This window comes from Scophthalmus maximus, chromosome 4 (genome assembly GCF_022379125.1).
Source record: "Scophthalmus maximus strain ysfricsl-2021 chromosome 4, ASM2237912v1, whole genome shotgun sequence".
Taxonomy (NCBI): domain Eukaryota; kingdom Metazoa; phylum Chordata; class Actinopteri; order Pleuronectiformes; family Scophthalmidae; genus Scophthalmus; species Scophthalmus maximus.
In genome coordinates, this window is record NC_061518.1 from 1,202,501 (window position 1) to 1,225,763 (window position 23,263).

Sequence of the window (23,263 nt, forward strand, 5' to 3'; positions counted from 1 at the left end):
TGACGACCAAGTGGATTCAGGTATATTTAGTATCTCTTCAAAACATTTTTGCTTCTTACAATATTTCATCCTGATTTGCAGAAGGTGAATTTTCCACAGCAAATTTTTCGTGCAAATTATTATTAATAAAATGTAGTAAATACTTTGTGTAGTCTGTGTGTCTGTCTATCTGTGTGTGTGTGTGTGTGTCTGTGCGTATGTCTGTCTGTCTGTCTGTCTGTCTGTGTGTGTGTGTGTGTGTGTGTGTTTGTCTGTGTGTGTGTGTGCGTGTGTATGTGTCTATATCTGTGTGTGTGTGTGTGTGTGTTTGTGTGTTTGTGTGTGTCTGTGTTTGTCTGTGTGTGTGTGTGTGTGTTTGTCTGTTTGTTTGTCTGTGTGTATGTGTGTGTGTGTGTGTCTGTGTGTGTGTGTGTGTGTGTGTGTGTGTGTGTGTCTGTGTGTGTGTCTATATCTTTGTGTGTGTGTGTCTATATCTGTGTGTGTGTGTGTGTGTGTGTGTGTGTCTGTCTGTGTGTGTGTCTATGTCTGTGTGTGTGTGTGTGTGTGTGTGTGTGTGTCTGTGTGTGTGTCTATATCTGTGTGTGTGTGTGTGTCTGTGTGTGTGTCTATGTTTGATCGATGCTCTCACTCACAGACAGAACTAATCAAACACACAAGTCGATCCCAGAGAGAGTCGATCTCTTCTGTCCGTCACCGTCTGAAGCGGAAGTCAGGTGAACTGTGTGTGTTGTGTGTGTGACCCTGCTGCGGGTCCAGACCCAGAGCTTTCAGCCATGGTCTTCGAGTCCCTGGTCAGTGACCTGCTCAACAGGTTCATCGGAGACTACGTTGAGAACCTGGACAAGTCGCAGCTCAAGATCGGAATATGGGGAGGTGAGCTCAGCAGCTAGCTGCACAGCTAGCGCGCCAGACCTCGTTCGGAAATATCACACTTACCAACTTACCGCTCTCTGTACAATTACAAACACACAAAAACACACGTCCGACTATCCGCCGCGGACATATAACATCTGATGTTGAATTCGGCATTAATCTAAACAACATACAACCTTTTTATTTGGATGTAATTTCAACTTTAGTCGAGGCTTCGCCCTTCGCTCCCGCCACATCTGTGCCAAAACACAGTGAGACGTTTACAGGAAGCGAAGCGCTGTGTTCTGTTTTTACATGTGAAGTCCTGTTCATTAGAGAGGGTGTTGGTCGATTATTTGTTTGCCGAAGTGGAGGATGACTCACAGTGATGAGAGAAACCACCCGGGTCACGAGTGTTCGTGTTTACTCTCCTCCAGTGACATCACTCACATGAAATTAGACGCTGGGTCGAACGGGGTTTGGCGAGATAAGATCAGAACCGTCCGTTAATCGGACCAGTGGGCGTAAAAGAAAAACAAGAGGACATGTGACAGGAAGTGGTTCAAGAGGAAACGGGACGTTATCAATAAAAAGTGAATTATCATCTGATGTAAACAAAGAGTGAGCAGCTGATTGTCAATCAAAGAACAACCTGTCAATCAATGTCAGTGATCAGCAAGATGATCAGAGAGCGTCGAGGTATCGGTGGGATGAATAATATGAATAATATGTGAGTTAATGCTCATGACAGCTGAATGTTAATGGCCTGTAAGACATTACTTCCTCATACCTGTGTCACACCTGAGCTCACAGCTGCCTCAGCCAATCAGCTGGCAGCTCTCGGCTCACAGCGGGTGGAAACTGATCCTGATCACCTTCATCAGTAATCAGTCACCTGATTGATTATCGGCTTCGTTTGGACTCGACTGTAACGTCGGAGCTGATGTTTAATAGAAACATGAAGAAGAAACTGAAACTGTTTGTTTTTCTTCTTCTGCTGCTGCAGGAAACGTCGAACTGGAAAATCTGAGGGTGAAGGAGAACGCCCTGGTAGGAAACACACACATTCATACACACACAGATTAACAGACACACACACACACACACACACAATAATACACCAATAGACACACATCAACAGATACACACAATCAAAATCGTGGTGCGAACGATCCAGCTCTAGTCTCCAAACTCACTACAGTGAACAGAAAACATAATGTGACCATGTGACACTGTGGCGCTGGTGAGAAGCCTCAGACCTCCTCGTGGTCACAGATTACTGCCGCCATCTGACGTGTGATGTAACACACACACACACACACACACACACACACACACACACACAAAAAAACAAGCTTCCTGTTTGCTGTTGTTCAGTTTGTTTGTGACGGTTCAGGATTTTTTAAATCAGAGTGACACCTCTGCTTCACTATTACCCACTTCCTCTGACTGCACTCCAGTGCCCCCCGCAGGTCAGTGTCCTGTAGTTCAACGACAGGATCCTGGACCAGACTTAACTGGGCGTGTCACAGTATAAAGAATTGCAGATTAAGATTCCCGTCAGTCAGATAATTGATTGATCAACGGATTATTGTTGCTGTAAAATGATACAAGTGTGTGTGTGTGTGTGTGTTTGTGTGTGTTTGTGTTTCAGAGTGAGTTTGATGTTCCCTTCAAGGTCAAGGCAGGACAGATCGGTGAGTGGGAACCGTCGTCCGGTGTGTCCATCCCTGCACACGAGCCAATCACAGTCCAGACTGTTCAGGTCTGCGGTTGGTCGGAGCAGGGACGTCCCATTCTGTACTGAAGCTTCATAGTCTCTGGATCAATGAGTCTGATCAGTGACTGAATGTGATATAAAGTGTCTAACCTGATAATCCACCTGTTTCAGGGAAGCTGACGTTGAAGATTCCGTGGAAGAACCTTTACAACGACGCCGTGGTCGCCACGTTGGACGGTCTGTACCTGCTCGTCGTTCCTGGAGCCAGTGAGTAACGTTTTTTTTCTCAATGGTCACATTAATGATGAAAATGGGTGAGTCAGGTTTCACAGGTGCTGAGTGGCTGGACTGGTCTGGAGGCGGAGCTTGTACCACCTGTTTTTTTATGATGGAGTGTGTGTGTGTTTTGCAGCTGGATCTCAGTTGAATACATGTCCGTATAATGGTAAGATGGTTCAGGATTAAGGTCCCATCTGGTTTCTGGGCTTCCTGTCGTTGCTGCACAACGTTAATCAAACATTCAGTCATGATTCATCTTTCTGTCAACACCTGAGTTGAGTCTGTTGGTTTCTGTTGTAGTTAGATGGTTTCTGTTGTAGTTAGATGTCTATATTTTGGGATTTTCTTTTGAAATGTGTATTTTACTGGTTTCTACTCACTGATCTCTGGAGGTTTTCCTGGTATCTGGTACAAAGCCTAACTAAGAGGCTGATAACAACCAATCAGAAGGGGAGAATCAGGTCCAGCCGCTTTGTGGATCCTCTTTTCGTAGCAGATCTGGGATCAGACCTGGGTGTGGTCTTGGCAGCAGTGTATCTGCCTCGTCTTTGTGCTGATGTTTCCTTTGAAGGGGTTAAGGTTTCTGTGAGGAGATGAACAAAGTGTGATGGTTTTACACTTTTCTTTTTGTGACGGAAAGTGTTCAGTGCATTAGAAAACAGGTGGAGCAGACAGGTGGAGTAAATCATCTGTTAACTTTTTTGTTCTTTTCCTCAGCGATAAAGTTTGATGATGTGAAGGAGGAGCGTCACCAGCAGGAGGCGAAGCAGAGAGAACTGCAGCGAATTGAGGAGGCTTTACAGACGGCTGCACGCAGAGGTGAGACACGCTGACCCCTGACCTCTGACTGACCTCTAACACGCACACAGAACAGTTATGTGGTGACGTCACAGTGGGAAACACACGTGACCCGTTCAGTGTTAAAGCATTACGCCTCTGAAACGGAGAGGATTGTGGCGTCACTCGTGATTGGTCAGTGATGATGTCACTGAATGTATTAACGGACTGTCTGTGTTGTTCATGCTGCGTTTTGATGTCAGAGTCTCAGACTGAAGAGCTGCTCTTCAGTCTGGAGACAGTTGTTTACAAGGAGACGGTCAACGGTAACACACACACACACACACACGCACACACACACTAAGAAACACACTGATCAGAGATTTGATTGATTGATTAACTGTGATGACGTGTTATGAACATGTTTGAGCGTCACAGTTCTGTTAGCTCCTCCCACCTCATCACGCCTTACGTCATCTTCCTCTTCTTCCTCCTCCTCCTCCATGATGTCATCACCTGGTCCAGGTGTTTGTTGTCTCTCTGTCTTCGTCTTTTTCTGTCACTAACGTCCGTCTCTTTCTTTAACGCTGCCAAAGTCCCTAAAGGACGTAAAAAAATTAAAAAACACAAAAAAGGCTTAAAGAAGCTGAAAGGACATGACAACAAAGCAGGTGAGTTTTTACACACGTCACTGCGATTGGTCAGAAGGTCACTGAAACAGAAAGTCCTCTGATTTCACCGGTCTGGTTTGTCCAGGCACTGGTCTGAGTCCTAGTCTATTCAGGTCCAAGTCTGAGTCTGGGTTGCACAAGCACTGGTTTGAGTCCTGGTCTCAGGTTTTCTGTTCAGGTCCAGGTCTGAGTCCTGGTCTCCGGTCTCAGTTCTCAGATGCTGGTCTGAGTTCTGGTCTCAGGTCCTGGTCCGAGTCCTGGTCCCTCACCGACTCTGTGTATTGCAGAGAGACCTCAGGATGAGAAGAAGGACTCGTTCGTGGAGAAACTGGCCACTCAGGTGATCAAGAACCTGCAGGTGAAGATCAACAGCATCCACCTGCGCTACGAGGACGACGTGAGTACACATCCAGGTTCTGGTTCTGGTTCCGGTCTTGAGCTCAAACGTATCTCACCTGCATTGACCTGAACACTCACCTGTGACTCTTCATGTGTTTCAGCTGTCGGACCCAGAGCGCCCCCTGTCTGTGGGAGTAACACTGTCAGAGCTCAGCCTTCTGGTAACACACACACACACGCACACACACACACACACACACTCTCTCCGTGTGTACCTGTGACAGGTGTGATGGTGACCTCTGATTGGTTCTCCTTCCTCAGACCACTGATGAGAACTGGAAGTCGTGCATCCTGAACGAGGCAGCAAAGATCATCTATAAGGTGACAGACGCTTCTCTCTGCCTGAACTCTATTCTTCCATAGTGTGTTTGAAGAAAGAAGCTGATTTGTGCAGAAACAGGAAGTGTTACCATACCTGGTTGTGACAGGGGCAGGTGAACGTCTGGGAAATGCTTGTGTCACGGTCTTGTGTAATCTGATTGGTTCTCATCAGAGTCATGTGGCCATTGTTTCAGCTCGGTCGTCTGGAGTCTCTCTGCGCCTACTGGAACGTCCACAGTCCCATGTTTTACAAAGGATCATGGGAAAATATTGTGGTGAGTTAATTGATGCTGTTTGTTGTGACTCGTTTCTGGACCATGAAAGATCGCCCCCTGGTGTCTGGCTGCAGTATAGGTCATAAGCCCCGCCCCCTCCATGTTTGTAGATGGGACTAAACAGTCATCGCCTTTATATACAGTCACTAATCGTCGACATGGGGATACTAGAACATGCTGTTGTTGACCTCTTCCTCATCCCTCTTTCTCCTCCTCCTCTTCCTCCAGGCTCAGTTGAAGTGTGGCATCAGCAGTACAGACCAGCAGCTTCCTCACTATCAGTACAGTGAGTTTTTTTCTTCTGATTTCATCTTTGTCGTGTTTGTTCAGTAAATGTGTCGATGGTTCATCAGACCTTAAACATGAAAACCTTCATTATGGCGGTACATCACTACTCTACCTGTATGTTTCCACCTGAAGGGGATGACAGTGACACATTAGTCACCAGTAGGTGGCAGTAATGTGTCACAGTCAACAGAAGGTGGCAGTAATGTGTGAGAGAGAAAAATCCTAAGTGCATGATGGGAGTTTACATAGCAGCAGAACAGGCTCCGGGTTTGGGCTCGGGTTCAGGTTCAGGACTCAACTGTGCAGCTCCAATTATAAAGACTTTTTTTTTGTGTTTCAGTTTTCAAGCCAATTTTTGCTTCGGCTAAAATGTGCATCAACCCCAACGCTGAGCTAGAACTGACATGTCCAAAGATGGACCTGCACTTGGAGGTTCACAACATCGCCATAGAGATGACCAGACCACAGGTGAGACATGAGACACACAGATGACACAGAGGAGACATGAGAAGGGGGTTTGTTGTCCTCTGTGACGTCCCCTTCTTGTCTGTCCACAGTACCTGACCATGGTGGAGCTGCTCGAGTCCATCGACTGCATGGTGAAGAATGCCCCCTACAGGAAGTTCAGGCCGGATGTCCCCGTTCACAGGAACACCAAACTCTGGTCAGTTTGTCCAAACTAGTTCTTCAGAGGAAAATGAAGAGAGAAAGTGTTTATCTAAGATCTTTGTAAGAACCAGTGACAGAACCTTCAGTGGCTGTTGAGGGAACCTTCAGTACCTGTTTGATCTTAGTAAGAACAATTGACGGTGCCTTCAGTACCTGTTTGATCTTAGTAAGAACAATTGACGGTACTGTCAGTACCTTTTAGATCTTAGTAAGAACCAGTGACGGTCCCTTCAGTACCTGTAAGAACCAGTAACAAAACCTTCAGTACCTGTTAGACCTTCGTAAGAACCAGTGAGGGAACCTCCAGTACCTGTCAGATCTTTGACATTAGTTAGAACCACTGACCAAACCTTCAGTACCTGTTCGATCTTAGATCTCAGTAAGAACCAGTGATGGAACCTTAAGTAACTGTTAGATTTTAGTACAAAATGGTGATGGTGACGGAAACCCGTTGGCCGTCTCATGCTGCGGCCCTTCATTCGTAGATCAATAAGATGTTCTTCATCTGTCACCTCGTGGGGGTGTGTTTGCTTTTCTGTGCCGCTGTCAGGTGGAGGTACGGCTTCAACAGCATCCTGGAGGTCCACATTAGGCGCTGCAGTCACATGTGGTCCTGGTCCAAAATCAGACAGCACAGAGATAGGCTGAGGGCCTACAAGACCGCCTACAAGACCAAACTGCTGAACCAGAGCAAGTCGAGCCCGGACGCGGAGCAACACATCCAGGTGCTGCCGACTGACCGGTGAAATGATCACATGGGTCTGACCACTAGACTCAGACCGCATGAGTCTTATATTGATTTAATTGAAATCTCTGTTTTAATTCCAGGATCTGGAGAAAGTTCTGGACGTGTTCAACATTACGCTAGCTCGACAGCAAGCGCAGATGGAGGTAAACACGACGGAGCTGCTCTGAGATGTTCACAGAGTTGAACTGCTGAACACTTTGAACATGTGACTCCGCCTCTCTTCCTGGTCCAGGTGATCAGATCCGGACAGAAGTTGGTGGGGAAGAAAAAAAACGGCGGGCAGAAGCAGGGAGGAGGTTTCTTCAGCAGCTTATTTGGGAGGAAGGCTAAGAAGGAGGAGCAGGAGCAGGAGGAGAGCAAGGAGATAGAGAGTAAGTAATTCATCACAAACCGGTTGATTCATCACGTTAACGAAAACTAAATCATTGTCCCGTGGTGTTCAGGCTCGGGACTGGACGTACTCATGACGGCTGAGGAGAAGGAGAAACTCTACACTGCCATCGGCTACAGTGGCAGCCATCACAACCTGACTCTACCCAAACAGGTACTCTACCAATAATGTGGCGTCGTCGGGTTTGGTACTGTGTGACGAGCAGTCTCTTTCCAGGAAATCTCCTGATCCAATTCCTGCGATCCTGAAGATGAACCCTTCATATTGATATTTTTCCGCCAGCTTCAGGACAAACTCCACACTTCTAACTGGTGTGTTTCTTTGTGTTTCAGTACGTTGCCATGGTCGTCAACTTCCAGCTGTTGAGAACTTCGGTGACAGTCCGAGAGCAGCCTGACGTGCCGGAGATCCTCAAGATCCAGATGATCGACCTCAGGACCAAAATATCTCAGAGACCTGGAGCTCAGGCCATCAGGTGGGCGCCCGCCAGCAGAGCGCAGAGCTCCGCCCCTGGAGTCCCATAAAATATCACATAATCACTTCATCGTGACTCGTCAGAATGACAGCAGTGAATGGGTTTGATTTAAAAATCTCTCCGTCGTCCTGCAGGGTGGAGGCGGCACTGGAGCACTGGTATGTTACTGGTTTGCAGCAGCAAGGGACGGTACCGTCGCTCATAGCCACAGTGGGAGAGGACTCCTCCTCTCTGCTCAGGGTCGTGTTTGAGACAAACCCAGAGGACAGCCCCGCCGACCAGCTGCTCAGAGTCCACTCGCAGCCTGTGGAGATCATCTATGATGCGGTAAACAGAGACCAGATCCCCGCTGTTTGTACCTTTTCAGTCCGTTCTGGGTTCGGTGCTAGTTCCGGTTTCATCCGTCTCTGTGTCTTTGTCTTGCAGCTGACCGTGAACAGTGTGGTGGAGTTCTTTCAGACGGGGAAAGGTGTCGATCTGGAGGTCCTGACCTCGGCCACACTCTCCAAACTCGAGGAGATCAAAGAGAAAACAGCCACAGGTCCGTTTGACGGAACAAACACTGAAAATCTGTTGGATTGATTTTAATGATGGGTTCTGGTCTCAGTTGGTCCAGTCTGGTTCCCGTCAGGATTCTGATGAGTTCTGGTCTCTGCAGGTTTGTCTCACATCATCGAGACCAGAAAAGTCCTGGACCTAAGGATTGACCTGAAGCCGTCCTACCTGCTGGTCCCAAAGTCTGGCTTCTACAGCGACACGTCGGACATCGTCATCGTGGACTTTGGCAGTTTACAGGTCGGTTCCTCTTCTCATGGTCTTGATCTTCATCTTCAGGTCAGATTATCATCAAATCTTTCTAACTGTCCCTGAAGTAACCCTAAAACACGTTTTTTCTGAATGTTGGAGAGTTTCCCTGGAGATAAACATCATGGTGGTTCAGGATGAACCTGTCTTATGTCCAGGTTGGGGCTGTGAACTCCTGCAGACACAGTCATGTTAGTTCAGTTTGTGTGTTTGAACAGTTGAACAGTGTTGAGCAGAGCAGCGTCAGTTCGGCTTCATCGTCCTTCTCCTCCCTGGAGGAGATCATGGACCGAGCCTACGAAAGATACAACGTGGAGCTGAGACGAGTCCAGGTCCTGTACAGCAAGTCAGGTACAACGCCAAGGACACACACACACACACAGACACACACACACACACACACGGCTACACATCAAATACACACAACTGCACGTCGACCTTCTGTTAACTTGGCGGTGTACTGGTTCCAGGTGAAGCCTGGAAGTCGGCCCGGCTGCAGGGTACGTCGATCCAACACATCCTCCAGCCGATGGACTTCACCCTCCATCTGGCCAAGTGTATGGTGGACAAGGACGCAAGGATGCCCAGGTACGACCATCACCTGTGGTCTTTCACCTGACTCACCCGAGGACTCACCTGTAACTTCTCTGAATACTTTTGTGTGTCACTGTGCTTCAGGTTCAAGGTTTCCGGTGAGCTGCCGCTGATGCATGTCAAGATTTCGGATCATAAGATCCAGAACGTCTTGGAGCTGGTCAATGGCATCCCCCTGCCCAACATAGGCTCCTCCCCGTCCACCCCCACAGAGAAGGTACACTTTATACAGTCCGGTCTCCCAGACTCAGTCTGAAAGTCAAATTTGTCGCTGTGAAGGTTTCTCTCTGGGTTTGAGGGGGTCCGTTTTTGGCAGTGACAGGGAACTTGAAGGGGAACGATGTCACTGATGTGACCATATTTGGGCGTGATTCCCTCCGCAGGTGCTGTCGTTGGCGGTGGCCAGGCCACGAGCGCTCGACCTACCCCCCGCACTTCTAGAGGCCATGGAAACAGGTGAGTGCTGCCTGCGATCTGATTGGCTTTAGATGTATTCGTCCTGTTTCATTCTTCGTGTTCTCTCACGTTTGTTTTACTCGGATTCAGACTCCGACGAAGACGCCAGCGAGAAGTCGACCGATGAAGATCACCAGCGCTCGACTCTGGAGGAACTCACCGACGTCCAATTCAACTTCGAAGTCCGAGAGGTTGGTTTTAGTTTTAATCAGGTCTCGGGTCACGTGACTCGGAGGGCGATATAAGTTTTAAAAGTTTTATTTTACGGAGCGACGGTGTGTTCAGGTGCTGTTGGAGCTGACGCGGCAGGCGGACCAGGAGAAGACAGTGCTGTCCTTCAGCATCTGTCAGCTTGGCGCTGAAGGGAAGAAGCGGAGCTACGACCTGAGCGTCACCTCATACCTGCGCAGAGTCACACTCGACTATTGTGAAGGTCAGAGAGCTTTAATGAATATTTATACACGGAAATGAACTGTAAATCAACTTAGTTCAAGGAGAAACTCGAGAATCCGTGTGAAACACGTCAGAACTCTAGATGTTACCATAGAAACATCTGCTCATATGACATTTTACTTTTTCATTTATCTTTATTAGTCATTCTACTGTTGAAAGAACAACAGTTTCAGTTAAAGTCGTTACAACTTTTCAGTTCTTTATCTTTAGTTTCTATTTAATCTCAATTGAAACATTTCTTAAACATTTTTTGATTAGTGTGAAAAATTCAGGGACGATGATGGAAATGTATTTTAAATTTTGTTTCTTATACGAGAAGAGAAGAGTAAACTTTAAAAACAGTTTAAACATGAAAAAATAATTTCAAATTTATAACTGTTTTTTGGTGGTGTGTGTGTGTGTGTGTTTGTGTTTGTGTGTGTGTGTGTGTGTGTGTGTGTGTGTGTGTGTGTGTGTGTGTGTGTGTGTCTTTTATTGTGAATGTGTGTGTTTGTTTTCAGACAGCAGCAGTCGTCCTCTCCACCTCATCAGCTCGTCAGAGCAGCAGAACTCCGACCTGCTGAAGGTGGAGTTCATCAAGGTGAACGGGGGTTGGGGGTTGTCAGGCAAACACACACACACACACACACACACACACACACACACACACACACACACACACACACACACACACACACACTAACAGACAGTGTGTTTTGTCTTTCAGGCCGACTCCAGTGGTCCGAGCTTCCAGACGCTGTTCAACAACACCGAGCAAACACTGAAGGTGGGTGGAGTAAAGTTAATAAAAACAGCTTCAGTTTTTATTTTTACATCTTTGTCAGAAAAGTTGTTATTATTGTTTCTCTGATGACATGTTTTTTCTCTGCTGTCTACCTGCTCTCAGGTGGAGTTCTCTTCCCTCAACTTCCTCCTTAACACCAAAGCTCTGCTGTCAACCATCAGCTACCTGAACAGCGTTCTGCCGCCGCAACTCGCCACCGCCCGAGACCGCGAGGCCAAAAAGAAGGTGGAGAAGAGGGGACAGGGGCGGACAGGTGAGCCGCAGGTTGCGGGACACAGGTGTGTCAGTATCTCCTCCTGTGTAAACGTGTCCCGTGTGTGACAGGAAGTGTGTGATTCTGCTGCGTCTGCAGTGTCCAAAGGAGCCAGTGGCGTCTTCAGCTTCAAGCTGTTTGCCATGTTGGGTTGTTTCCACGTGGAAGTGTGCGACGACCAACGCAGCATCGCTGACATCAGAGTCCAAGGTACAAACGCGTTTCAATTGAAACAATCCCCGACAGGGACACGCAACGTTAACCATGATAAACCGTGGTCACTGTCACCGCCCTGCAGGAATCGACGTGTCGGTGTTGGTGCAGGCGAAGGAGACCGAGGTGTTCGCTCGACTCCGAGACATCGTGGTCACGGACGCCAATCTCCGAACCGTTCACAGGAAGGTGTGAACATGATCCGTTTCCTGCTTCTTCACTTTGCTTGTGACGACATCTGGGAACCGTGAAGCACTTTTCTGTATTATTGATGAAGTCACACGTCCGCTGAAAGACAATCTTTTTGCAGGCTGTTTCCATCATGGGCGAAGAGGTGTTCAGCTTCAAACTGTCCTTGTTTCCGGGGGCGACGGAAGGGGACGGCTACAGCGACACGTCCAAGGTGGACGGGAAGGTCACGTTGCGTCTGGGCTGCATCCAGATCATCTACCTGCACAAGTTCCTCATGTCATTGCTGGTCAGACCTGTTTTTATATATATATATATATTTTAGGCGTGTGTATATATTTGTCATAAACTGTAAACAAAGATGGACGACATTACGGCTCCCTAAAGTGAAGCCGAATCATCTGGATCGCCCCCTGGTGGTTGGTTCCAGTATGAGTTTCCTGCTCACTCGCGAAGTAGTGACTCAGGTTCTTTTGTGGTTCTGTGTTTTTTTGAATGACCTTTACTCTGAAAGTGTCTTGTCACTCCTGTCTCTCATGTTTCTCGTCTTGTTGATGTGTTCTGTTCTTTCAGGCTTCTATTTGCTTTCAGTGTCCGTCTGCCGATGAGGTACAGCTTCCAGCACAAAGCTCTGATCTGCATCAAACCTCCTGCTTTAGCTCCACCGCACCTTCAGTCCACGTTAAACGTCCTGCAATTTTAACGCCGACGCTCGACACAGACGCCGCTTTTCAGTCGTAGTCGGGGTTGAATCCCAACGAGAGCACGATTGATGCATGGAAAGATCGGAGCGTTCGTTTCTTCTTTGATAAGAAACTAAAACCTGCTTTTTCATCATTGTCCTCATCGATATTGTTATCGTCCAATCGCAGCAGTCAGTGGTGCTGTCCACTGATCAGAAACAGTTTGATTATCAGCTGATTTAGATGATCAATATATTTCTAATCTCTCATCTCAGTGAATCAGATGTCACATGTTTGATTCGTCATATTTAAAACATGCATCTATCGAGGGAACTGTCGTGGATATTGATTATGGACCGGCGTTTACAGCAGCCAATAGCAGCAGAGTGGACAGTAGCTATCAGCTGAACAGTGGTCGTCATGACAACAGGACTTCTTACCTCCACCTGTGGATTTAACCCATGAATGCGACAGTGTAGATCCCCGCGCTCCGCTCGCTAACTGCGCCATTAATAGTCACGAGAAGGAGTTAAAAACTCCAGAAAGAGTGAAGGATGATGTCATCAAACAGCTGAAAGTGTTTTGCAGGAAGAGAGAAGACTTTAGATTTAGATGTAAAAAAATACCAGGATGTTCGTTCTGGTTAGAGTCGTCGCCCGTGAAACGCGTCGGAGCTCAGAGCTGTTATCTCCACCCGTCTGAGGCCGTGACGAACGCTCTCAATGTTGCATCAGCGTCTGAGCTGCGATGGAGGGATGCTTCTCACGCTCACCTCCTCCTCATACGTGCTCTACATCTCACAGCTGCCATCATCATCAACACGCCCCGTCACTGCCACGCCCCCCCATCGGTCACATGACCGCTGCCTGTGTGACATCACGTCGTTCTTGTTTCATAAACTTTTTGAACCTGTGAACAAAATTAGACACATTTTTATATTATGAACTCTTCGTCTCTGTGATACTTGAGAGTTTGCAGGGTCGTGTTGACCCTGATAAAGAGATTTCAGCTGATTTATAAACGCAGAAATGAACCTTATGAGTAATATTTATTAGTCTAAAGGTTCATATTTTCCTGCTGAAGGTTTATGAGACAGAAATGAACCTTCCTATCCTCCGTCCAGGCAGTGAACGCCTCACACACAGACCCCCCTTCTGACTGCGCTTCCTCATGCCCACGTCTCTGTAAGTTCTTCGTCATGTGACGCTTCCCTCATCTCACTCCTGATTTCACTTCTGTCCCTTTAGACGTTTGTAGACAACTTCCAGACGGCGAAGGAGGCTCTGAGCGCCGCCACGGCCCAGGCGGCAACGAAGGCGGTGTCCAGCGTTCGCGACTTCGCCCAGAAGAGTTTCCGTCTGGCCATGGACATCAAGCTGAAGGCGCCGCTCATCGTCGTCCCCCAGTCGTCCACCTCCCACAATGCGGTCGTGGTGGACCTGGGTCTGATCACGGTGGGGAACAGCTTCTCGCTGCAGCGCGTGGACGGTTTCTCTCTGCCGGCGGTGGTGGAGAAGATGGACGTGAAGCTGACAAAGCTGAAGCTCTGCAGGTGAGAGGACCAGTGGTCCTGAAGCGTGCTCCCACACAGTTGGCATGTTAGCTGTTAGCTCAGTGTCGGTCCATGTCACTCGCACCACTTCCTGGTTACACCTGGTTCTCGTGTCCCTGCTCAGAGCTGCAGTAGAACAGGATGAAGACCACGGGACGAAAACAGAAAGCAGAGTAAATGTTGAATAAATATGTTTGTTTACCTGTTTTTATTCAGATCCGTTCTGAGCCCAGACTCTCCTCAGCTGGACATCGAGATCCTTCAGCCAATCAACTTGGAGCTGTGTGTCAAACGCAACCTGGCTGCTTCCTGGTTCACCAAGATTCCAGGGGTCCAGGTCCAGGGGGTCCTCCAGTCCCTCAATGTAGGTCTCGCACACACACATGCGCACACGCACGCACAAGCACACACACACGCACACACACACGCACCAAGCTCTGAGTTCCGAGGTGTTATCGAACGCAGCGTCAAACTGGTGCTGTCTGTCCATCAGATGAGTCTGGGTGAGGAAGACCTCGGTGTGCTGATGAAGATCCTGGTGGAGAACATCGGGGAGGGAACCAAAGAGCACAGCATGGACGTCAGGCGACAGGCAGCTCAAGGTCAGTTAACCCCTGAAGTGCATGATGGGAAATCTTAAGAGAAAACTCACGTCCTGATATTGATGTAGATTCTTGCTTATACGAGTCGTGTCGTAACCTCACTTCACCTGGTGAACCTCCTCAGAGAGGGCGGCACTCGCCGGGCAGCAGGTGGAGGTGGCGTCGCCGCAGGCGGGATCGGCTGCGATTCCTCAGACCAACGGCGGCCAGACGGAGAACACCATCAACGTTCTGCTGAACTTTGAAATCAAAGAGGTACGAGATCTCTACGCCGCCAGAGAGAAACTGATCCAGGCTCCTGTTGTTCTTGAAGAGAACACGAGGCCTGAGATCCTGAAGGAACCACACGGCTGATGATCGACTCTGTCCCGTGTTCTCCAGGTGCTGTTGACCCTGAAGAAGCCCAGAGACGGGACGGAGACGCCCTTCCTGGTGTTCCACGTCGCCCACCTGGGCATCGACACCAAAGTCAGGAAGTACGACATGTGCGCCACGACGTACATCAACAAGATCACCATGAAGTGCCTGGAGTTCAAAGGTCAGATCCTCACGGGAGACACTTTGTGTGCTGTAGTGTTTCCGTATCCGTAATAACGCCGGCGTTGACGACGTGTTTCGTGGTTTTCGTTTCAGACTCCAGCGGCGAGCCGCTGTGCCTCATCAGCTCGTCGGTGGAGTCCGGAGCCGAACTGCTCAAAGTGCAGTATTTCAAGGTGATGACATCAACTCCGATGACCTTCCCCAGGACCAATCAGGAGCAGAGAATTTAAAAAACGATGTGACCTTTAGCCTTTGACCCTCCTGTCTGTGTTTTCTCAGGCCGACCGCTCAGCACCAAACTTCTCCACCACCTACAAGAGCACGGAGCAGATGATTAACGTGAGCTGCTGCTTCTTCATCAACACACTCGGACACATCGAAAAAATTATTCTGAAATCACAGACCAGTGAATTTTCTGAGATCAGTGTGACGCGTCTTATCATCCTCTCTCTGCTGGTGTCAGGTGATCTTCACCTCTCTGGACTTCCTGCTCCACACCGAGGCTATGCTCTCAGCCATCAACTTCCTGTCCGCAGCGCTGACGTCTGACAGCAGGACGTCCACCGACCGAGAGATCAGACCGAAGGCAGAGGACAAGACTGTGTCCAAGTCCAGTCAGTACAGCACACACACACACACACACACACACACACACACACACACACACCGGCCGCGAACCCGTCTCTGTCTCTTAACATGTGGTCTCCTTTGTTTCCCGTCAGCCGCCACGACGTCGCCCACACACAGTGAGGTCATCGACCTGAAGGTGATGGTCACACTGGGAGCCTTCAACGTTCTGGTGTGCGACCAGAGCTGCAACATGGCCGACATCAAGATCCAGGGTACGGGATCACCGGGATCACCTGGACCCCCTGCTCACTGTGACCTAACCCTGTGTGTGTTTTCAGTCAGTCATCAACACCCGATGTAACAGACGTGTCGTGTCCTCAGGTATTCACGGCTCTCTGCTGATCAGCGGACGACAGACGCAGTTATCGGCCCGACTCCGAGATTTCATCGTCCTCAACGTCGATTCCAAAAGTGTCCACAAGAAGGTCAGTGGGTTTCAACAACCCTGTCAGTAACCAAACATCTGGACAACCTGTCCAGATGTGGAGGTCGGATCAATTTGAAATGTAGTCAGTTACTGATTCCAAATTACATTGGGAAATTTTGTAATCAGTAACGTAATGTAATGTAATCTGAATACTTTTGGATTACTTTGAAATCTAACATTTTAAATATTGCACCTTATAACATAAAAATGGTGATGATCGTATTTTATGATATATCCTAATATCAAATGTGATTATATGATAATTTCATAATTTGATCTGATAACGATCGTCTGATGATCTGATCTAGAGCTGCAACAGTTAATCGATTAATCAACTACCAAATTAATCGCCATCTATTTTGATAATCGACTAATCGTTTCAAGTAGTTTTTATGGAATAAAAAGGTTATAATCCTCTGATTTCTGCTTCTGCAATGTGAATATTTTCTGGTTTCTTTGCTCCTCTGTGACAGTAAACTGAATATATTTGGTTTGTGGACAAAAAAAACATCATGTTTGAGAAACACAATAAAAAATGTTCACCATTTTATTAACTAAACAACTAATCGATTAAACGAGAAAATAAATTATGAAAATAATCTCTGGTGGCAGCCCTAATCTGATTTGATAATGATAATCAAATAGTGATAATCTGATAATCTGATCATTCATAATCTGATCTGATCACGTGATAGTAACGAGGACAGCGTGTTGACCTTTGACCCTGTGTCCCTCAGGCCATCTCCATCGTGGGCGACGAGGTGTTCAGCTTCACCATGAGTCTGACTCCAAACGCCACGGACGGCGCCGGCTACGCCGACACGTCCAAGACGGACGGCCGAGTGAAGCTGAACGTCGGCTGCATCCAGGTGGTTTATCTGCACAAGTTCTTCATGTCTCTGCTGGTGAGTGACGAGGAAAAATCTTCTCTACTGTGTTTATGTGTTTATGTTTACCGATAGGAAATATTTTTTTGTACAGAATAAACAATGCAGAAAGAAATGTGCATTTATGTTTACATTTTACGTGAAATGAATTACATTTATTTTCTTAATTCAAGTTCGATATATGTCGTTGTATATATGTGTTTTCTATTTATTTATAGTTATGAATTTATTTAAAGTTTATGGTTAATCTTCTGTAAAATATAAAGCCTCAATTACATTTCTTTGTCATAAAAGGTTTGATAACTTCATATTAGAAAAAAGTGTGTGTATATATATGAGGTTTTATTCAATAGATTTGAATAGTTTTGAAAAATGAAAACATTTTCTCTTTCGTCTCTCTCAGAACTTCAGCAGCAACTTCCAGACGGCCAGAGAAGCTCTGAGCGCCGCCACGGCCCAGGCGGCAGAGAAAGCGGCGTCCAGCGTCCGGGACTTTGCCCAGAAGAGTTTCCGTCTGGCCATGGACGTCAAGCTAAAGGCGCCGCTCATCGTCATCCCCCAGTCCTCCACCTCCCAGAATGCACTGGTGATGGACCTGGGTCTCATCACGGTGGGAAACGACTTCACCCTGCTGCCCGTGGACGGGTGTCCGCTGCCGGCCGTCATCGACAACATGGACGTGCAGCTGGCGCAGCTCAAACTCTCCAGGTCAGTGGAACGGCCTCAAAGATCTGATCCAGAAGAAATCACCATAGTCCTACTGTATCAATAAATGTGATTTTTTTTTTTTTAATAAACATGAAGTTTGGATTGTAAAGATTCGTTTTCTGTGGTTCCTCCAGGACCAATATGGACGTGGTGTCAGACCGACCCCACAGCGAACTGCTGGAACCTGTCAACCTGCGCCTGAACATCAAGAGGAACCTGGCGGCTTCCTGGTACAAGAAGATGGCTGCCGTGGAGATTGATGGAGATCTGAAGCCCATGAAGGTAAGAGGAGAAAGAGAAGGATGAGAAAGAGAAGAAAGAGGAGGAGGAGAAGCAGGAGGAAGAGGAGAAAGTGGAGCAGTAGAAAGAGCAGCAGGAGGATGAGGAGCAGTTCTTAAACCTTCAGCTCTTTGTTCTAGGTTGTTCCATGAACACGCTGGATGTTTTCCTTTGACTACGTGGAAATTTAATTTAATTAAAGTTTTTGTCCCATAAAACAACTTAGTGACGATAAACGTCTTTGTTCTCCGGTTGAACTAACCTGTGATCACTTGTTCTTGTTTCTACCAGTCGATGTGTGAACCAGTAAAGGTACAGTTGCTTCGAGCAAAGTCCTGTAGTGTAGCGTCACTAATCCCTAGTGATCTGACCAATCAGAGCCTCTGTAGACGTCTGGACGTAGGTTAGATTCCGACCCACAGATCAGACTGATGTTCCCCTGACAGCAGCTACATCACGTGTGTCTGTACTCGCCCGCAGGTGGAGCTGAGTCAGGAAGACCTGAAGGTGCTGCTCAGAATCCTGATGGAGAACCTGGGCGAGGCCGACAGTCTGAAGCCCACCGCCCCGAAACAGGAGGGGGTCAGTCTAGTGCTCGGAGCCGCGGGGGGGCCACCCTCAGGTCTGGAGACGTTTTTTTGGTTACAGACACTTACGAGCAGTGTTACGATTCATTTCACCTTTGACCGTTAAACCGTGACGCGATCTGTGTTTTGGATCCGCAGGTGACATGGGGAAGGCGAGTGTGAGCAGCGGTGAAGAGGCGGGCGAAGCTCTGGAGTCCGTCAAGTTTAACTTCAACATCGAGTCTTTGGGTCTGGTTCTGTACAGCAACGACCCACAAGAGGTCAGTAACAGGAAGAAACAAGGACCGGGCAGAAATGAGTCGAGTTCTGTGGGGCTGACTGGACCTGTATCAGGGTCCTTTGACCAGGTGATCTGAACCAGATCACCTGGTCATGGATAAGATGGTCCAGGATCAACCTGGTCCAGAATCAGCATCGTGGTGTTTGTTTTCAGGATCAGATGGTCCAGGATTAGTTGATCCAGGATCAGCTTGTCCAGGATAAGATGATCCAGGATCAGCTGTTAAAGGATAAGATGATCCAGGATCAGATGGTCATGGATTAGTTGATTCAGGATCAGCTGGTCAAGGATGAGCTGGGTCAGCCTGGTGGTGTTGGGGTTCAGGATCAGCTCATCCAGGATCAGCCTGGTGGTGATTTTAGTCTTCAGGATCAGCTGGTCCAGGACCAGCCTCTCTGGTTGTTTGATGGGTTGTGTGACGGTTCTTCCTGGTCCCTGCAGCCGCTCGGCCTCCAGCACCAGGACAAGCTCAGACTGGGCGAGTTCAGCCTCCAGTCACTGAAGGCCAGCGGGCGGATCCTGGTCAGCGGCAGCATGGAGGTGACCACCGTCCTGACGGCCTGCACCCTGGACGACCTGAGGACTGGCATGGAGAGGGTGACGTCACGGTAAGTCCAGTGTGACCTGCGGTCTCTGTCCGTCTGATTGGTTACCACCGTCCATAACAGAGAGTCGAAGAGAAGGAGAAACGTTCTTCCACGGGAGGAACAAACTCTTGTCAACCACGACACGTCACCAGTGGTTTGTTCTGTTTTCTTGTGTCTGCAGCATGATCGGACGGAGGGACCAGGAAAGCTCGGAGGCGATGGTCGACGTGACATATCGTCAGAGCGCAGGCGAGCGGGAGGTCGTCGCGGTTCTGCAGAAACTCTATCTGTGTGCCAGCGTGGAGTTCCTTATGGCCGTCGCAGATTTCTTCCTGCAGGCTCTGCCGCAGAGTTCGTCTTCGACCACCACCACCGCGCCGAGCGACAGACTGCCGCTAAGACAGACCACTGAACCCCGGGCCGACGCCAAGACCGGTAAGAAAATCCTCTCTATTCTGAGTCAAAGACAAAGTAAATCCACGGTAGAATCCTTCATTCAGATATAAAAACCACCATCTCTCTGCAGCCGCCATGGGGAGGACTCGTCTGCGGGCGGTGGTGGTGGACCCGGAGGTGGTGTTCGTCGCCAGCCTGATGAAGGCCGACGCCCCCGCCCTGGTGGCCTCGTTTCAGTGCGACTTCACCCTGCAGTCCGAAGACGACGGCACCCAGAACACGAGAGCAAACCTGAGGGAGCTGAAAGTGCTCGCGTGCCCCTTCATCCGAAACGAGTCCGAGGGCAAAGCTGTCACCACGGTGAGATCACACGTCTGACTGTTCTGTTTCCTGCAGGTTTAGCCTGAAATAAAAAAAAATATATTGTTTGTAATGTTTTATAAGTAATTAGTGTCGTCACATAAATTAAAAATTGGCTGAATACACTGGTTGAGAGACTGAACTAGGACTAGGAGGTTCTCACCCCTTACAAAAGGCACAAAATGTTGTTTTTTTTACAGTAAAACACCAACTTGTATCTACGTTGTATCATGATACTGACAAATAACAAATGACTGAGGATGATAAAAGTTCCCCCCTCTTCAACGCGCCTTCACCTGGTCACTGACTCATCTGTCCGACTTTGTCCAACAGGTGTTGAGACCCTGCTCGGTCGCCCTGGAAACCAAAACCCAGCCCAACCAACCCCTGAGCGGCTCTGTGACGGTGGAGGAAGTCATTGTCAAGGTACGTCCCCGGAATTAACACAACAATCCAACAGAAAAAACATGAATTACTTATTATCATTTATTAGAAAGCATTAGAAACGGCCGACTCAATTTTATGCCGGACGTTTGGGTCCACGTTTGTGGTCAAACTGTCGGTGAACGCATCACCAGCGTGTCTCTGTCCTGCAGATCTCTCCGTTCATCCTCAACACGGTGATGACGATAACAGCCGCCATGACGCCGAAGCAGAGCGACGAGCAGAGTCCCGACTCCGCCGGTGCCACCGACCTGTGGTCGGCCATGAACATCTACGACTGTAACTACTGGTTCCTGGGAGTGGATCAGGCCACCGAGGTCACCGAGACCTTCAGGGAGCAGGACGGACGCAATGACGGCGAGAGCTTTGCTGCCGAAGTCAAGGTACCGTGACCAGCGAACCCGTATGAAGACTTTATTCAGAAGCTGTGGTCAGGGCTGTTTCCTGATGACAAGGTGTTTGTTGCCAGGTGATCCAGGTGACTCTGGAGTCCGGCTTGGGTCATCAGACCATCCCTCTGCTGCTGGCCGAGTCCACCTTCAACGGATCAGCCAAAAACTGGTCGTCTCTGCTGCAACTTAGAGCCAACATGACACTGGAGGTGAGAACTGGTGCTTTATACCTGAGCCTGAACTTCACATCTGAACCTAAAGCTGAACATGTCCCATAAAGCGTCTTGAATCATTAAGAAACACAAACTTTAGAAGTCCTCAGAATCGGTGAAAAGGTTCAGCGGGAACACGTAAAACTCACCTCCTCTCATTTCTACCTGCAGCTGCTGCTGTAACTGGCTAAAAACCAATCTGACATTTCAACGTAACTGATGTTTAATGTTGACGCCTGTTGTGGTTGCAGGTGAACTACTTTAATGAGATCCACGCCGTGTGGGAGCCGCTGATCGAACGGGTCGACAACGGCAGCCGGAGATGGAACCTGGAGCTGGAGGTGACACTGCTGCGTCGGACGTTCAAACTTCTGTCTTTGTTTTATCACAAAGTTTCAGAGTGCTGTTCCTCAACTAAAACTGTTCAACAGTTTTAGTTGAGGAACAGTTTTGAACAGTTTCCTCAACTGAAACTGTTCGACTCATTTGACCAACAAATGTCAAATAAACATGAGTCTGATGGACGGACTGTCTTCGTCCCCGCAGATGAAGAACAACCCGGTCCATGACAAGAGTCCCATCCACGGAGACGACTTTGTGATTCTTCCCGAGCCACGTATGGCGGTTAACATCTGCTCCAACGACACCATGAATATCACCGTCTCTCAATGCACCCTCAACGTCTTCCACAATCTCACCAAGGTACAGTGCAACATGGCTTCATGTTGGCATGGTGATTTAATCTGTGTGGTTACGGTTAACACGTGTGATCAGTGGATTAAAGATGAATTTGTTTCTGTTGTGTGTCTGATCAGGCGTTCTCAGAGAGCACAGCCTGCACCTTCGACTCCTCCCTGAAGGAGAAGGCCCCCTTCACCATCAGAAACTGCCTGGGGATCCCCCTCATCGTGCAGCACAGCGCCACCCTGAGGCTGGTGGGAGCGCCCACGCAGGGGAAACTACACGAGCTGCCGGTGGATGGGAGCATGGACCTGGAGCACTCCATGGTCAGACCGTCGTCTCGGGGCAAACTGTCGGCGCTACAGCGGCAAGAGAGCTGCTTGTTCAACCTCACCATTGGTCAGAACTCGTCACGTGTCCCACACTCTCGCACGCTTCTGTCTCACGCATGTCTGAATAAACACGTGTCTGTGAACCCCCCGCAGTTCCCACCGGATACAGCGAGATCTCCAACATCGCCGTGGACAAACCGGGTCGCCGCCTCTACAACATCCGCGGCCCGATGCTGCAGGAGGCGGTCTCGGTGCTGCTGCAGATAGACGCCGCCGAGGGCAACAAGGTCATCACCGTCCGCTCCCCGCTGCAGGTGCGAATCTCAAACGGCGTCTCGGCACACGGTCAGAGTGTGAGCAGCAACACGACTTCACTGTTGCCGGTTATGTTTTTCAGATTAAGAATCACTTCTCTGTGCCGTTCACCGTCCTGAAGTACTGTCCGACGTCGCGCAGTCTGGAGAGCATCGGACAGGCCGAGCCCGAGACGGAGTTTCACGTCGCCTTAGAAACATACAGGTAGCATCACACTGCCTTGCTCGGGGGAAACTGTTCGACGGCAGTGCTGGCGCCTCAATCACTCTAATCTCTTTCTCTCTCCGTCCTCCAGATGTCAGCTGTTCGTGCGTCCGGCGGGTCCACTGGACGGTCAGTACAGTCCGTCCTCCACCTGCGTGTCCTGGAAGGAGCAGGTGCACCGCAGCTCGGAGGTGCGCTCGGTGCTGCAGTGTCCCGCGACCGACGGCAGCCTGCTGCCGCTGATGGTCAGCACGCTGGCCGTCCCCGACGACCTGCGACATATCGCCAGCCACGGCGAGGAGGACTGGGACCCCGCCTACATCATCCACCTGCACCCTGTGGTCACGCTGCGCAACCTGCTGCCCTACACTGTTCGCTACATGATGGAGGTACTGCATCTGCCTGAGAACCTGAGAGAAACAACAACAGACCTGACGTTATTCTCAACCCTTAATCAGATCTAATCTGGTTGGATCTGATCTAATAAAGTCTAATCTGATTTGATTTGATCTGATATAATCCGGTTTAATCTGATCTGGTTTGACCTAGTCCAA

At 48.8% G+C, this 23,263-nt stretch overlaps 1 protein-coding gene across 7 annotated transcripts in view; it reads left to right on the forward strand.

The window, feature by feature from the left end:
* The first annotated feature begins 672 nt into the window (after positions 1 to 672).
* Positions 673 to 23,263, forward strand: part of vps13c (vacuolar protein sorting 13 homolog C) — a 38,174-nt gene continuing 15,583 nt past the window's right edge. Inside the window, exons 1-63 of one of the 7 annotated variants that reach the window (XM_047331464.1) lie at positions 673 to 873; positions 1,859 to 1,902; positions 2,507 to 2,549; positions 2,744 to 2,839; positions 2,985 to 3,017; positions 3,569 to 3,670; positions 3,892 to 3,954; positions 4,225 to 4,299; positions 4,587 to 4,696; positions 4,800 to 4,859; positions 4,960 to 5,019; positions 5,214 to 5,294; positions 5,523 to 5,580; positions 5,923 to 6,050; positions 6,140 to 6,246; positions 6,802 to 6,976; positions 7,080 to 7,142; positions 7,232 to 7,370; positions 7,443 to 7,543; positions 7,723 to 7,865; positions 8,000 to 8,192; positions 8,292 to 8,406; positions 8,524 to 8,660; positions 8,888 to 9,020; positions 9,140 to 9,257; positions 9,348 to 9,480; positions 9,647 to 9,719; positions 9,810 to 9,910; positions 10,005 to 10,152; positions 10,673 to 10,752; positions 10,879 to 10,938; positions 11,059 to 11,209; positions 11,309 to 11,419; positions 11,508 to 11,611; positions 11,733 to 11,900; positions 12,185 to 12,220; positions 13,542 to 13,846; positions 14,063 to 14,210; positions 14,340 to 14,448; positions 14,573 to 14,703; positions 14,830 to 14,986; positions 15,082 to 15,161; positions 15,268 to 15,327; positions 15,452 to 15,602; positions 15,711 to 15,830; positions 15,940 to 16,043; positions 16,783 to 16,950; positions 17,336 to 17,640; positions 17,775 to 17,922; positions 18,400 to 18,541; positions 18,645 to 18,766; positions 19,228 to 19,394; positions 19,555 to 19,808; positions 19,900 to 20,129; positions 20,463 to 20,555; positions 20,726 to 20,956; positions 21,043 to 21,174; positions 21,429 to 21,518; positions 21,724 to 21,879; positions 21,993 to 22,257; positions 22,344 to 22,504; positions 22,588 to 22,709; positions 22,801 to 23,098. In XM_047331464.1, the coding sequence (XP_047187420.1) occupies positions 774 to 873; positions 1,859 to 1,902; positions 2,507 to 2,549; positions 2,744 to 2,839; positions 2,985 to 3,017; positions 3,569 to 3,670; positions 3,892 to 3,954; positions 4,225 to 4,299; positions 4,587 to 4,696; positions 4,800 to 4,859; positions 4,960 to 5,019; positions 5,214 to 5,294; positions 5,523 to 5,580; positions 5,923 to 6,050; positions 6,140 to 6,246; positions 6,802 to 6,976; positions 7,080 to 7,142; positions 7,232 to 7,370; positions 7,443 to 7,543; positions 7,723 to 7,865; positions 8,000 to 8,192; positions 8,292 to 8,406; positions 8,524 to 8,660; positions 8,888 to 9,020; positions 9,140 to 9,257; positions 9,348 to 9,480; positions 9,647 to 9,719; positions 9,810 to 9,910; positions 10,005 to 10,152; positions 10,673 to 10,752; positions 10,879 to 10,938; positions 11,059 to 11,209; positions 11,309 to 11,419; positions 11,508 to 11,611; positions 11,733 to 11,900; positions 12,185 to 12,220; positions 13,542 to 13,846; positions 14,063 to 14,210; positions 14,340 to 14,448; positions 14,573 to 14,703; positions 14,830 to 14,986; positions 15,082 to 15,161; positions 15,268 to 15,327; positions 15,452 to 15,602; positions 15,711 to 15,830; positions 15,940 to 16,043; positions 16,783 to 16,950; positions 17,336 to 17,640; positions 17,775 to 17,922; positions 18,400 to 18,541; positions 18,645 to 18,766; positions 19,228 to 19,394; positions 19,555 to 19,808; positions 19,900 to 20,129; positions 20,463 to 20,555; positions 20,726 to 20,956; positions 21,043 to 21,174; positions 21,429 to 21,518; positions 21,724 to 21,879; positions 21,993 to 22,257; positions 22,344 to 22,504; positions 22,588 to 22,709; positions 22,801 to 23,098 (8,091 nt within the window). In that variant the 5' untranslated portion in view covers positions 673 to 773. The remainder of the gene's footprint in view (positions 874 to 1,858; positions 1,903 to 2,506; positions 2,550 to 2,743; positions 2,840 to 2,984; positions 3,018 to 3,568; positions 3,671 to 3,891; positions 3,955 to 4,224; positions 4,300 to 4,586; positions 4,697 to 4,799; positions 4,860 to 4,959; positions 5,020 to 5,213; positions 5,295 to 5,522; positions 5,581 to 5,922; positions 6,051 to 6,139; positions 6,247 to 6,801; positions 6,977 to 7,079; positions 7,143 to 7,231; positions 7,371 to 7,442; positions 7,544 to 7,722; positions 7,866 to 7,999; positions 8,193 to 8,291; positions 8,407 to 8,523; positions 8,661 to 8,887; positions 9,021 to 9,139; positions 9,258 to 9,347; positions 9,481 to 9,646; positions 9,720 to 9,809; positions 9,911 to 10,004; positions 10,153 to 10,672; positions 10,753 to 10,878; positions 10,939 to 11,058; positions 11,210 to 11,308; positions 11,420 to 11,507; positions 11,612 to 11,732; positions 11,901 to 12,184; positions 12,221 to 13,541; positions 13,847 to 14,062; positions 14,211 to 14,339; positions 14,449 to 14,572; positions 14,704 to 14,829; positions 14,987 to 15,081; positions 15,162 to 15,267; positions 15,328 to 15,451; positions 15,603 to 15,710; positions 15,831 to 15,939; positions 16,044 to 16,782; positions 16,951 to 17,335; positions 17,641 to 17,774; positions 17,923 to 18,399; positions 18,542 to 18,644; positions 18,767 to 19,227; positions 19,395 to 19,554; positions 19,809 to 19,899; positions 20,130 to 20,462; positions 20,556 to 20,725; positions 20,957 to 21,042; positions 21,175 to 21,428; positions 21,519 to 21,723; positions 21,880 to 21,992; positions 22,258 to 22,343; positions 22,505 to 22,587; positions 22,710 to 22,800; positions 23,099 to 23,263) is intronic. The other 6 variants (XM_047331460.1, XM_047331461.1, XM_035627715.2 and 3 more) reach the window with 6 other exon arrangements.